This window comes from Ascidia mentula, chromosome 1 (assembly GCF_947561715.1).
Source record: "Ascidia mentula chromosome 1, kaAscMent1.1, whole genome shotgun sequence".
In the NCBI taxonomy this organism is placed as follows: domain Eukaryota; kingdom Metazoa; phylum Chordata; class Ascidiacea; order Phlebobranchia; family Ascidiidae; genus Ascidia; species Ascidia mentula.
This window is the reverse complement of record NC_138566.1, coordinates 27,538,241-27,550,745: the sequence shown is the minus strand read 5'-3', so window position 1 is coordinate 27,550,745 and position 12,505 is coordinate 27,538,241. Positions and strand designations below refer to the sequence as shown.

Sequence of the window (12,505 nt, the reverse complement as noted above, 5' to 3'; positions counted from 1 at the left end):
TGAAATCGGCAAAATCCAACACACGCCAGATACAGCATGGTTAAATATATCTTACTATAAATCGTTACATATGTGGTTGCGTGACGTCATCCTTGTTAGTGGCGGCGATTGGTTGTTGTGGTAATATAAAACTGGAAAGTTGGTGGGCTGACTTGTTTTCATCTGGCTCCTTTGGTGTGAAACTGTGACGTAACATCCGGTGGCTATTCACAGCGAAAGCAACTTCTTCCCTTTAATATACATCGGCCAGTTCCACTACAGGCGTTCTCCTGCAATAACCACTGTTTTAAATAGTTTAGTTTCGAATCGAACAAATCCTCACCTGTGATTCCGTTTCTTCGACTTCATTCGAACAACAGCAACTATAATAATCACAACGATCCAAACCCCAGCAACCGCTGAACCGACGATAATGTAAATACACATGTCGGTTAAACCAGCTGTTGATAAAACGTATTAAGTTAGCGGAAGGTCCGTCTTAGACTGAGAGTTAATCACAAATATTATCGCAGAAATTAGTCGTAAATAGAATTCCATTCGACCATTACGGTACATTTTATTAACTGTTTACACAGTATCTCGTGTTACTTGGTGATGCAATGGCTGTAATCGGCGGTGATGACGCATCGTCAATAGTTGTGTTCGTTGTAGATGGCTTGACCACAGATCTGGTTGTAGATGGTTTGGCCGTAGATCTGGTTGTTGGTGGTCTGACCGTAGATCTGGTTGTTGGTGGTTTGACCGTTGATCTGGTTGTTGGTGGTTTGGCCGTAGATCTGGTTGTTGGTGGTCTGACCGTACATCTGGTTGTTGGTGGTTTGACCGTTGATCTGGTTGTTGGTGGTTTGGCCGTAGATCTGGTTGTAGGTGGTTTGACCGTGGATCTGGTTGATGGTGGTTTGGCCGTAGATCTGGTTGTTGGTGGTCTGACCGTAGATCTGGTTGTTGGTGGTTTGACCGTTGATCTAGTTGTTGGTGGTTTGGCCGTAAATCTGGTTGTCGGTGGTCTGACCGTAGATCTGGTTGTTGGTGGTTTGGCCGTAGATCTGGTTGTTGGTGGTTTGGCCGTAGATCTGGTTGTGGGTGGTTTTGGCGTTGTTCTGCTTGTCGGTGGTTTGAAAGTAGATCTGGTTGTTGGTGGTTTCGCTGTATATCTGGTTGGGGATGGTTTGGCCGTTGTTCTGGTTGTTGGTGGTCTGACCGTAGATCTGGTTGTTGGTGGTTTGACCGTTGATCTAGTTGTTGGTGGTTTCGCTGTATATCTGGTTGGGGATGGTTTGGCCGTTGTTCTGGTTGTTGGTGGTTTGACCGTAGATCTGGTTGTTGGTGGTTTGGCCGTAGATCTGGTTGGGGGTGGTTTGGCCGTTGCTTTGGTTGTCGGTGGTTTGACTGTAGAAGTTGTTGTGGGTGGTTTGGCCGTAGATCTGGTTGGGGGTGGTTTGGCTGTTGCTTTGGTTAGGGATGGTTTGGCCGTTGCTTTGGTTGTCGGTGGTTTGGCTGTAGATGGTTTGACTGTAGAAGTTGTTGTTGGTGGTGCAGTGTATTTGGTTCTGGCGGTTGTTGATTTGGTAGTTGGTACCTGGGTGGTTTCACTTGTAGTTGACTCTAAAAAATGTAACATTTTTATGGTACTTTCACTGTCCGGAATCCCAAGGGAACCAAAGCCTAAACTTTAGTAACCTATCTGGGCATTTCAATTTTCTTTACCTCGAAAACTTCTCTCGCAAATATATCTGGAAGGATAAGTACATGGGACCGTCACCCAGTAGAACGGAGGGTTTGTGAGTTTATCGAGTGATCCCATTGTGACGCAATCCTTGTTCCCTCCTACGTTGTTGGGATTTCCCCTCGCCCAATTCGAACTTCCCACTCTTGTTCCATCCGACCATTGGAAGAGGTTTGTTCCAGGGATGCGGGTGATTCCGATGTACAACGAATATGGGAACTCTATGAAGTGGAAAATTATCTGCTCGTAAAACGTGATTAAGACAGGGAAAGAAATACAAAGTCTACAAAGCAAATTTTATGATTAATGTAAGACAAATATTTTGCCGTACGATTTTAATATTCCGTATAGTTTAACGCCACAAATCGATAAGATTTATGTGATAAAATCGCACTAAAGTTGACGCACCTGACAATGCTCCGATTGCAACCACCAGGAAATTGTAAACATGTATTGTATTGACTTTGACCAGATGTGCATTCTGTGCTTTGCAAACTGTTTCGGCTTCGGAATGCAAATCAACTTGAGGTCCAATCAGATATTCCTTGTTGTACATTTTCTGACTAGTTTGTTTCTGTTCGAGGCTTTTAATTACTTCGGTTGTCAATCTGCTTGTTTTGTTGCTTGTCCGTCTTCGGTTGATTATGGTTGTCTGGTCATTGTCTAAAACATAAATATATTTCACGGCAACATTTCTTCACATGCCTTCCAGTGTCAAAGCGAGATCAACAAATAATCCGGTTCTGAATTACTTTGTGCGCAGTCGTATTGAAGCGCTATAACTTTGCCCAGCAGACACTTACCCTAATCAATTTGTGATATCAGTAATCTTGTAGCTTAATGAACAACTTTTCGAGCAACCCTATAGTGTAACTTTTAATCCATTGGCGTAGAGTACAGAGGGTGCAGGGGTGCAGAGGTGCCGCGCAAACCCGGCCTTTTTCCTAAATTTATCCACACAATCCACGCGTTTTTCGGCTTCCTTCGGTTCAAACCACAGTAAAATGAAGGCACATTTCTCTAATTATCCGTGTAAAGGCGCTTAACGCGCAGTTTCGTATGCCTCGAAATTGCGATCTATAATTACGCAACACAAGCGAAATAACGTTATCGTTTATGTAAAGAAAATTCCCACTGAGTTCGTCGCAACGGCATTTATTTAAAACCACGTTTCGTCAATTTTTTTCGATCGGCAATTACTTACATCGCAGGCTAAAACACTTGTTAACATGAAAGATGTTATAACCTGTATAATATAGCGTGCAAACGATCTTCTGAAGTTAGCAATTTGTACTCGCCGCACCCCCGTTGATATGTAAAACTCCACCCTGTTTTAAGCACATACTTGGAAAACTTCTTTCGCAAATATATCTGGAAGGATAAGTACATGGGACCGTCACCCAGTAGAACGGAGGGTTTGTGAGTTTATCGAGTGATCCCATTGTGACGCAATCCTTGTTCCCTCCTACGTTGTTGGGATTTCCCCTCGCCCAGTTCGAACTTCCCACTCTTGTCCCATCCGACCATTGGAAGAGGTTTGTTCCAGGGATGCGGGTGATTCCGATGTACAACGAATATGGGAACTCTATGAAGTGGAAAATTATCTGCTCGTAAAACGTAATTTAGACCGAGAAAGTAATACAAAGTGTACAAAGCAAATTTAGTGATTAGAGAGACAACATCCCACCAAGCTACACTGATGAGACCCAGTATGTCGAATCAGTGGCCATCTGTCTACAGATCACATAATTATGATTAAAGTAAGACGATTTTTTGTCTTAAGATTTTAATATTCCGTAAAGTTTAACGCCACAAATCGATTTGCTTCAAGTTTTAAAATCACTCTAAGGTTGACGGACCTGACAATGCTCCAATCACAACCACCAGGAAATTATAAACATGTATTGTGTTGACTTTGGCCAGATGCGCATTCTGTGCACCACAAAGTGCTTCGGCTTCGTTAAAAAGATCAACTTTTGCTCCTATAAGATATTCCTTGTTCCCCAACCGTTGCCAACTTTGTGAGAGGGACAGAAAACACATCAGCAACAACAACTTCATGTTGGTTTTCCGGGCACTGAAGTTTCCTCACTTGAAATCACGTTTCAAGTTTTAAACAAACTCAACCCTAATTTATAAGAACCTTGTGCCTTTTACACAAGCACGCTCCACAGATTCTGTCAGAAATAGTTTCGCTGGAAATTCCCAATCAGCTTCGTATTGTCTTTCATAGTGCATCACCTCTTTATCATGGTCACAGAAAGGTTATGGAAATTACATACGTCATCACTACTTTACTTAAGGTCAACCAGGGGTTTGTTAACTTGGGGTCTGTCACCCCCTAAACGTCCACTGTGACACATCGTTGGGATCAACAAGATTATTCAATAAAATAATGATTCTTCTATGGATTATCTGTAATCATTCCTGTCATAGAAAAGTGTGTCAGCGACCACCGCATCAAATAGTCTGCAGACAGATACAAGAAACTGACGTGATGGCGTTTTGTATCAAATGTTATGGCGTTGGTGGGGGTTCGACCGTGTTTACCGACCGCCCACGAATGTTTCGGGATTAAAGTTTCGTTGAAACCGAACGGGTTTTGCAAAGTAATGATTGAGTTTTTGAGAAATTTTGTGTGGAAATGATTTAAAGTTGAAGCATTTTAAGATGGAAAAGTCACATGAGGACAACAGAGTATATATGATGTCATAGATGATACACAAACGAATGTACATGAATATGGTGGCCAAATTATATCAATAGCCCTTGGTTTTCCTTTATTAATTCACATCAGACGTTTTGCCGCTGCAGGCAACCTTCCGTTGACTCGGCTTCAGAAACGTGGCTACGTGACAACAATCTGACTATGTATCTATGACGTAGTTAACCATTGTGTATTTAAGGGGAGGGAAGTGGTGGTGGCGATTCATGTTTATAAAAGATCACAAAATGTTTACGGGTAGTTTCTTGTGAAACTTTGTCATGAAATGCAACTATAACACGACTGAGAAACCCCTTCCCATACCTTAAAATAGGCGCATTGTCTATTTCATGCAAAATGAGTGGGAGTGAAAATACACAGGAAATAATGAGGAATTGTTCATTATTTCCATGGTTGGTGTCTTGTCATGCATTCGTTTGTTGAACAAATCATGCAGAATAAGGATTGTCACGAATTTGACATTAATAAAAACCTTAGACATGATTACAAATGCTGTTGCTGCAAGTAATAGAATTTACAAATATTTTGGTCGTATGGAAGACACAATTACAGTGCAATGAATTGTTTGTAAAGCTTTATGTTTCATTTATTTAATATTGGATATTTAATTGCATTCACGTTTAAATGCAAAGAACATGCGACGTTTCACATGTAAATGAAATATCGAAAACACTTCCCCATTACTTTCCCTTACTTACATCCTGGTTTTACTGTTTTGATTGTTGACACATAAACGTCCACAATGTTAAGTTTGGAAAACAAGAACATCTTTTCACGCAGCAAACAAGTCTAATCATCCCATCTACAAAACTCTTAACGAGGGTCGGCAACTTAAGGTTCAACAACATCATTCGGCCGTAGCCCTTTTACAAATTGCAGTAACGACCCCTCCGAATGCGGTTGTAGTTTAGTTAGAAAATAATCTAAATAAAATTACACAACGTTTAACAACACAATAAACAGTAAAGAGAATAAGATTGTCAGCGGAAGAATATCGCGCCCGCTGATACATTGCAGAGTTTGGGTTTGGTCCGCGGCTAAGTTAGGTCGTCTGTTTATTCACAACAAACGTTTCATATTTCTTAAGAGGTGCGTGGATAGATTGGACCAGAATCGAAAATGTTTTAATCACAACAAGCAAAAATTCTTTCAGCATGCATAAAATGAAACTGGCGACATCAATGTCTTCTTAATCTAAAGCGGTATTTAATCGGCAGCGACATTTTGTTTTTTCTTAAATAAGCAAAAGCACGTTTCTATCTTCGAGATCCAGAGCAGTGCAGAGTATCGTAATCATCATCCTCACGTCGTTCCTCTCCCACGCGACTGTAAACTTCGTCGTGTGGTGGCGCCACAGAGTCGGGTTGGTTTCTATTCTTTCGTGGTTTAGCGGTTGCGTAAGTCGGTTCATCTGGGTCACCATTGGCTTCTTCTGCTTGAGGGAGGAAAAACGTGAATGTCTAAACACCGTTGCGGGATTTCCCCGAACAAAAACAAAGATAGAAATCATATTCTAACCAGCATCATTTCCGGTTCTCACTTCATTGAAATTCCTCGGCTCGTCAGATCTGTTTACATCAAAACTTTGTTTATTTTGCGCAAAAACATATAAATATCTGGGGATTGTTGCAATAACATCGAGAGAACTATATCAATATTTGTATTAAATCATACTTTCACCTCTTCCTTCTCCACATCACAAAAGTTATTCCTGCAAGTAATATGATAACTGGAATGGAAACTCCAACTGTGACTCCGACCACGGTTGAATTATTGGGTGGTGGATTCAAACCTGCATCTTACAATGTATTGGTTGTGGGAGTGCAGTGGAAAGCAATTATTAAAGTAAGTTTAGGTCTCTTTTTCAACCAACGGCTTTCAATTGTTTTTTCAACGTAAACATTCTCCTTTGACATATTTTTGTTGCATTGAAGCTAACAAACCTTATGCAGAAAACAGGAATACATAATCTTAAAACCTTTGTACATCAGCAGGTGCTTTGTGTCTATCTTGATTTTACTTGATCAGAAAAAAAAGGTGAGATTTCAAATTAAATACGCAAAACTCTAGCCTGTTTTAGTGTTTTGTGTTAGACTAGCACAATGTAACTGTACACTGATATGTGAATTTTCACTAACTTTCCGTTGTTGAAATATAATCCGTGGTGTTCCTTGTGGTTCCCGCACTTGATTTTTTCAGAGTTGTGGTTTCGGATGAACTTGTTAAAGAGGTCTTGGATTTCGTAGTGGTTGTGGAAATCGTTGACACAGTGGTAGCTAAGGGGGATATAAAATCATGTCAGTCATTTATACCGAACAAGCGTGAAAACAGAAACAAGTTGATGTGTTACAAACACAGAACAGTGCGAGGTTTCTTGGATGTCATTTGTGTTGTCTGCTGTTGACATGTTTGTACGAATATTTGTTCGGAAACGCATTTTTCTGTTAAGCTAGGAAAATTATACTTTCATGTCACCGCACAATCTGCTTCTAATTTATAAATCACCTTTGTTTGTAAAGACTCAAAATAATTTTCAATGCTTAGCACTCCGCTTACCTTTTACGATACGTTGACAAATATATCTCGATGTAACATTGCATTCCGTACTTCTCCACTTGTATGTTGGATCAAGTGAAGTTGATGAACCCATTATCACACAATACTTGGATCCTGTTGCGATCGGTTCCCCTGTTGCCCACTGTCCATTGACAACATTCGATCCAACCGTCCACTTATAGATGCTTGTTCCTGCAGCTCGTTTTGCTCCGATGTAGAACGAATATGGTGAAGCTTGCAAGAAAGAAACAGTATTTACTTGATATGACTTGGTTTTATGTCCTGATGCTGCCTCAAAGTTACCGACCGAAGCCACAGTTGACAAACATATTTTTGTACTTATATTTAACTTTCTTTTGCATTTTTGACCAACACGACTATGCATTAAGTCTAAACTTGAATCGTTTCATCCCAATGTATATTTGCCAAAATGATGCAAATGTTGCGAACCAAGCCGCACATACTTAACCCCATTCACTTAACTTAATATTTATCATTTTGTTTCTGAAGGAAAAAAAATACAAACAATTTGCGATGCTACTGGTTGTTGTTGTTGTTCTGTTGTTTTTGACATATTAATTAAACAAGAAACATCGGGACTTTGAGTGACAAACTTCTGGTAATGTGCGATTCAAACTTTACTCACCTGATGCTGTTCCAATCTTTCCCACAAGATAGTTAAATATAGCTGTTGATTTTACTTCGGCGAGACCTCCTCCCTTTCCATTGCATTCTGTTTCAGCTTCTGTGTATGAGTTAACTTGGGGTCCGATTACATAATGCTTTACTTCGTCGAATTCGTGCCAAGTTTGTGCGAAACAACAAGGAAACAAAAGTAAGCCTAAAATGACTTTGAACTTCATGACCTCTGAACGGTAAAAACACCTTTTGCTTCGCACCAAGTTTGTGTAAATTCAGTTTATGCAAGCGGAAGTTAAAATCTACAAAATCCTCACGCATGAATTGTTTATAAAAAAAAAGGAATAAAAAAGGTCAGTATTAGGCAACAGCACAATCCTTTAAATATAACAGGAAGCTAAGTTTAGATAACATTATTTCAATCCAACGCTAAACAAATAAGCAAACATGTCATTCCTTTCATTAAATTCAACATACAACCAACTCTCAACATACCAACCAACCCAGTCAAGTAATTCAGTAACACACAAGACACCGTTGGACGGATGTGGTTCTGTGTTCATTACACGTAGGAGTTCTATATCCAGACTCGCCTACACAGAAAACCTACTGGTGTTTTCTAGCTTTCTTGCCTTTGCTTAAACCTGGTGCGCTGTTAATCACCACTAGACACTTGTTTTCATCAGATCGGCTTGCTCTCGTAAGCCTGGAACAACCATCATAATCTTCCATTGGTGGAGGTGAAACTTCAAAAGTTTTCCTGAAAGCAGTTATAAATTGCATGACCTTTGTTTTTATTATTAATGAAGGCATAATATTATCATTCTACTGAAGACAGTAATGCACAGTGTTTCGGCGAATGATACCATATATGTCGATCAATGCACACCACTGTATGCAGCTCAACATTTTTCGACACTTTCCCTTTATTTTTAGTTCTTTTACCTGTCTTTAGTGTCCACGTGTTGTGATATGCCGCTCTTCATGGTTTAGGGGAAACTAAATGACCACATGTTGAATTTAAATCCTAGCGCCTCCTGCTCTCGTTTCGCTCCTCTCAGATGATTATTGTTGGACAATGAGATGACTCTCCATTCTTTGTTAGCTCACAGAGCGATGTTTTAAAAACAACATCAGGGGCGATCAGGTGACCATCTGTTATTTGCTGATGGTTGTTTTCACCAAATAAACCAAGTTGTGAATCTACAGTCGTGGTAGGTGACGTCACGTGGTTAGTGACGCGTCCTAAAAACCTGGCTGGGCGTTATCTTCTGTACCAATGCAGTCACGTGATGTTTCTATATTTGGTGTGGACCATAACAGTCATTGTGACGTGGTGCTTCTACGTCACAGTTGTACCCACGTGCTTTCGTGATATAATTTTGTTCGCGTGAGTTTGTGTGGTAGAGGTTGTCTAAAGTTGAGTATTGTGAAGTGCCATTTACTTGTGGTAAATATTTTTGTGCAAACAAACACATACACAGTTGCTGAGAGTGCCCTTAAGTAGAACAAATGCGTTTTGGGAGGTCAAGGTGAAACAACATAGTGTTTGCGGGGGAATTATTTTGTGTAAAGTCAATCTATTGTATTTATGGCCTCCGTTTGATATTCACGGTCTCCTAGACTCGTACAGGCCTAGGTGAGCCGCAATGGCTGCTTGTGTGACCTGGTTGTTGCTGGTTTATCTTCCTCTGGTTCCGTGGTATTGGTCGGTCGTTGGTGGCGGTGTGTGTAACTTTATGTTATTGTTATTCTTTATCGACAATCCCAAGCAGATTCTTTGTATCTTTATCACAACTTGTTTCGTCACAAGGTGCTTTCTGCTATTGTTATTTGGGAAAGCAGTTTTCTTTGGCAAAATTTTCTCAATGAAATATCACACTATGTAGTTGTGCATGTTGGATCAAATCTATCAGTGTAGTTATCAAATAATTTACACCCGATCTACGTCAACACAAGATTACAGGATTGCAATACCACACACCCACAACCTTATTTTTGATAATTTATATTTCCCGACGTTGTTGCAAAGCGACGTAGAGGCACGTACATATACAACAACTTACTGAAACACAACTAGAAGCACAAGCAATGAACAAGGAAAAGGATAACATTGACACCGCTTGTGTCGTCACGTGACCAGGTGTGTAGCGGGGCGTAACACTTACAACAAGTTGTTGTAAACTGCTGGAAAATACACACATTGCTGCTTGTCATTCACGCAATAGTTGTTCTTGTGAATGTGGGGCGTCTCTAGGAATAGACGTTTTGTGTGATCCTCCTCTATCTCTAGGACTCGGACCTCGTCAAAGTCAACTCAGTGGCCGAGTTTGGCAGCGTGTTACGCCCCGCTGCACACCTGGTCACGTGACCACACAAGCGGTGTCAATGTTATCCTTTTCCTCTTTTTCTGTGTTTTTCTTACGTTTTTCTTGCGTTTTTAGTGTTTATGCGCTTGGTGCAATATCATTGCTATGTAACCCCGAGGAAGTCTCGCCGGATGGTGGACGAAACGTCGGTTTCAATAAACGCTTTCGAAACGTAAACGCCAGAAGAACAATTCCTATTAATTACTCTGCCCGGCAGCAAAAATAGCAGTATAAGAAACATGGAGGTAACTAACAACGTCGAAAACAGAATATACAACACCAAGTCACAACCAACATGCTGCCTCGTTTTAACACTTAATTAAAAGCACATAAGTACGTAAAGGAATACAAACGTTTGTATGTGATTTCACAACAAATTATTCGACTTTCATGTACGAACGTTCACCCCCAGTCATGGAAGTATTTCCCACATTCTTGTTTACGTATTCATTTTGCTTTATGACGTCATAGTCGTGGTTGGTGTTTCTAGGTGGTTTGTGTTGATTGTTTATAGGTTGGTGTTGGTTGGTTGAGTACGACCATTACAGCAACTATCCTTAAAATGTTGTTGTTGATTTCGTTCGATGAACGATTGTAGATTGCTGTTGAAGCAAGTTTAAATGTGATGCAAATATTTGACATAAAATGCGATTTACTCACGTATGGAAGTGGTGGCAAAAGTGGTTGGTTCAGATTCGCTGGTGGTTGGTTCCATCGTGGTGGTGGTTTGTGTGGAACTGATGGTATTGGTTGTGGTTAGAAAATGAGTGGTTGTTGTTGTGCTCGTGGTTGGACTTGGTTTAGTAGCTGTGGTGGCTTAGGCACAGGAAAATGATCGATAAATATTGTGGTTGTTGTTGTTGTTGTTGTTGTTTCACTTTTATACAAAACTGAAAAATAACTTTTAACTTACTAGGATACTCGTAACGTTGACAAACATATCCCGATGTAACATTGCATTCCGTACTTCTCCACTTGTATGTTGAATCAAGTGAAGTTAATGAACCCATTATCACACAATACTTTTCATCTGTTGCGATCGGTTCCCCTGGCGTCCACTGTCCATTGACAATATTCTATCCATCCGTCCACTTGTAGTTATTTGTTCCTGCAGCTCGTTTCGCTCCGATGTAGAACGAGTGTGGGAGAGCTTAAGAAAAACATTGATAAATTTCTGCTTAATATTCAGTGACGTTTCAAACTAGAATCAGGTTTGTTTTTGAAATATGATGTTATTTTCAGTTTAAAGGTTTCCAATCTGGATTTTGTCGAAAATTTTAGTTATCTCGATTTTGTTGCTGGCTTTCACTAACGTCAGTGGGAAGTACATTCGTTACTTGGAACGGTTGAATCAAATTTACAAATACTAAACCATTGTTGGATTCACACACGTGTGATTGTTGTCCTATGGGGCAAGGAATAGTAAACAACCGCAAAGTCACTCTTGCCAGAAAAAAGTTTAAACACTAGAAACACTTTAATGTGATTGCGGCACTGTGTATAAAGGCTTCACTCACCTGTTACTGCTCCAATCTTTTTCCACCAGATAGTTAAATATAGCTGTAGATTTTACGTTGGCGAGATATGCATTCCATGCACTGCATGCTGTGTTAGCTTCTATGTATGAATTAACTTGGGGTCCGATCAAAAAATATGTCAAGTCATTAAATTTGTGCCAAGTTTGTGCGAAACCAGAAGGAAGCAAAAGTAAACTTAAAACGACTACGAACTCCATGATCTCGGGCTGAATAGGTGTGAAAATAAATGTTAAATAAATGACATTTATTGTTGGAAAACCTGTGCGTTGTTTCGTACCCAGGGAACGCAAGTTTAGATTGCATTACTTCACTGCCTGTCTCTTCATAACTTCTGTCACCCGCATCGTAAAGTCCAAACCGTGTTTATCATCGTGTTACCAACCTTCCCATCAGACACAACCTCACAATACACGGATGTGGATCAAGGTTTGTTAAACGTGGGAGTTTATTTTCACAACGACTCATGTCCCCACATATCTGCTGTCTTAGTGACGATCTCTACGGAACCAGACTGTTGTTTGCTGGCTTTCATGTTATTTAGTTTTGTTTGGCTGGTCTTAAAATTAATGGTGTCTAAATCATCAGGAGTATCAAATAATTTGACATTGTTTAAACTTAACAAACACATACAATAAAAAGGATCTGCAGTAAACTCTTAGATCTTTAATCAGAAAATATTTCGCTTTGTATTTCTATATATCGTGGTTGTAATGTCTGATTACTGTGGTGAGGATTCTGAGCAGAGGAAAGCTTCTTGTTGGATCAAACTAACTTACAATAACCATCAATGTATTGGAAGTGTTACATCTGTTCACGTTTCTGTCGTCTAGATCCAGAGCAGTGCAGCGTATCGTAATCATCATCCCCACGTCGTTCCTCTCCCACGAAAACTTCGTCGTGTGGTGGCGCTACAGTGTCGGGTTGGTTTCTATTCTTTCGTGGTTTAGCGGTT

The 12,505-nt window shown here is 40.2% G+C and overlaps 1 protein-coding gene across 1 annotated transcript; it reads right to left on the bottom strand.

Moving 5' to 3' along the window:
* Nucleotides 1–5,271: 5,271 nt before the first annotated feature.
* LOC145891312 (uncharacterized) lies at nt 5,272–8,632 on the bottom strand. Its single transcript, XM_082981920.1, has 8 exons — nt 8,592–8,632; nt 8,279–8,406; nt 7,654–7,848; nt 7,008–7,241; nt 6,590–6,727; nt 6,132–6,243; nt 5,970–6,019; nt 5,272–5,883 (listed from the first exon to the last, which is right to left on the bottom strand). The coding sequence occupies exons 1-8, from the start codon at nt 8,630–8,632 to the stop codon at nt 5,708–5,710; spliced, it is 1,074 nt and encodes a 357-aa protein (XP_082838046.1). The 3' UTR covers nt 5,272–5,707.
* Nucleotides 8,633–12,505: the final 3,873 nt, after the last annotated feature.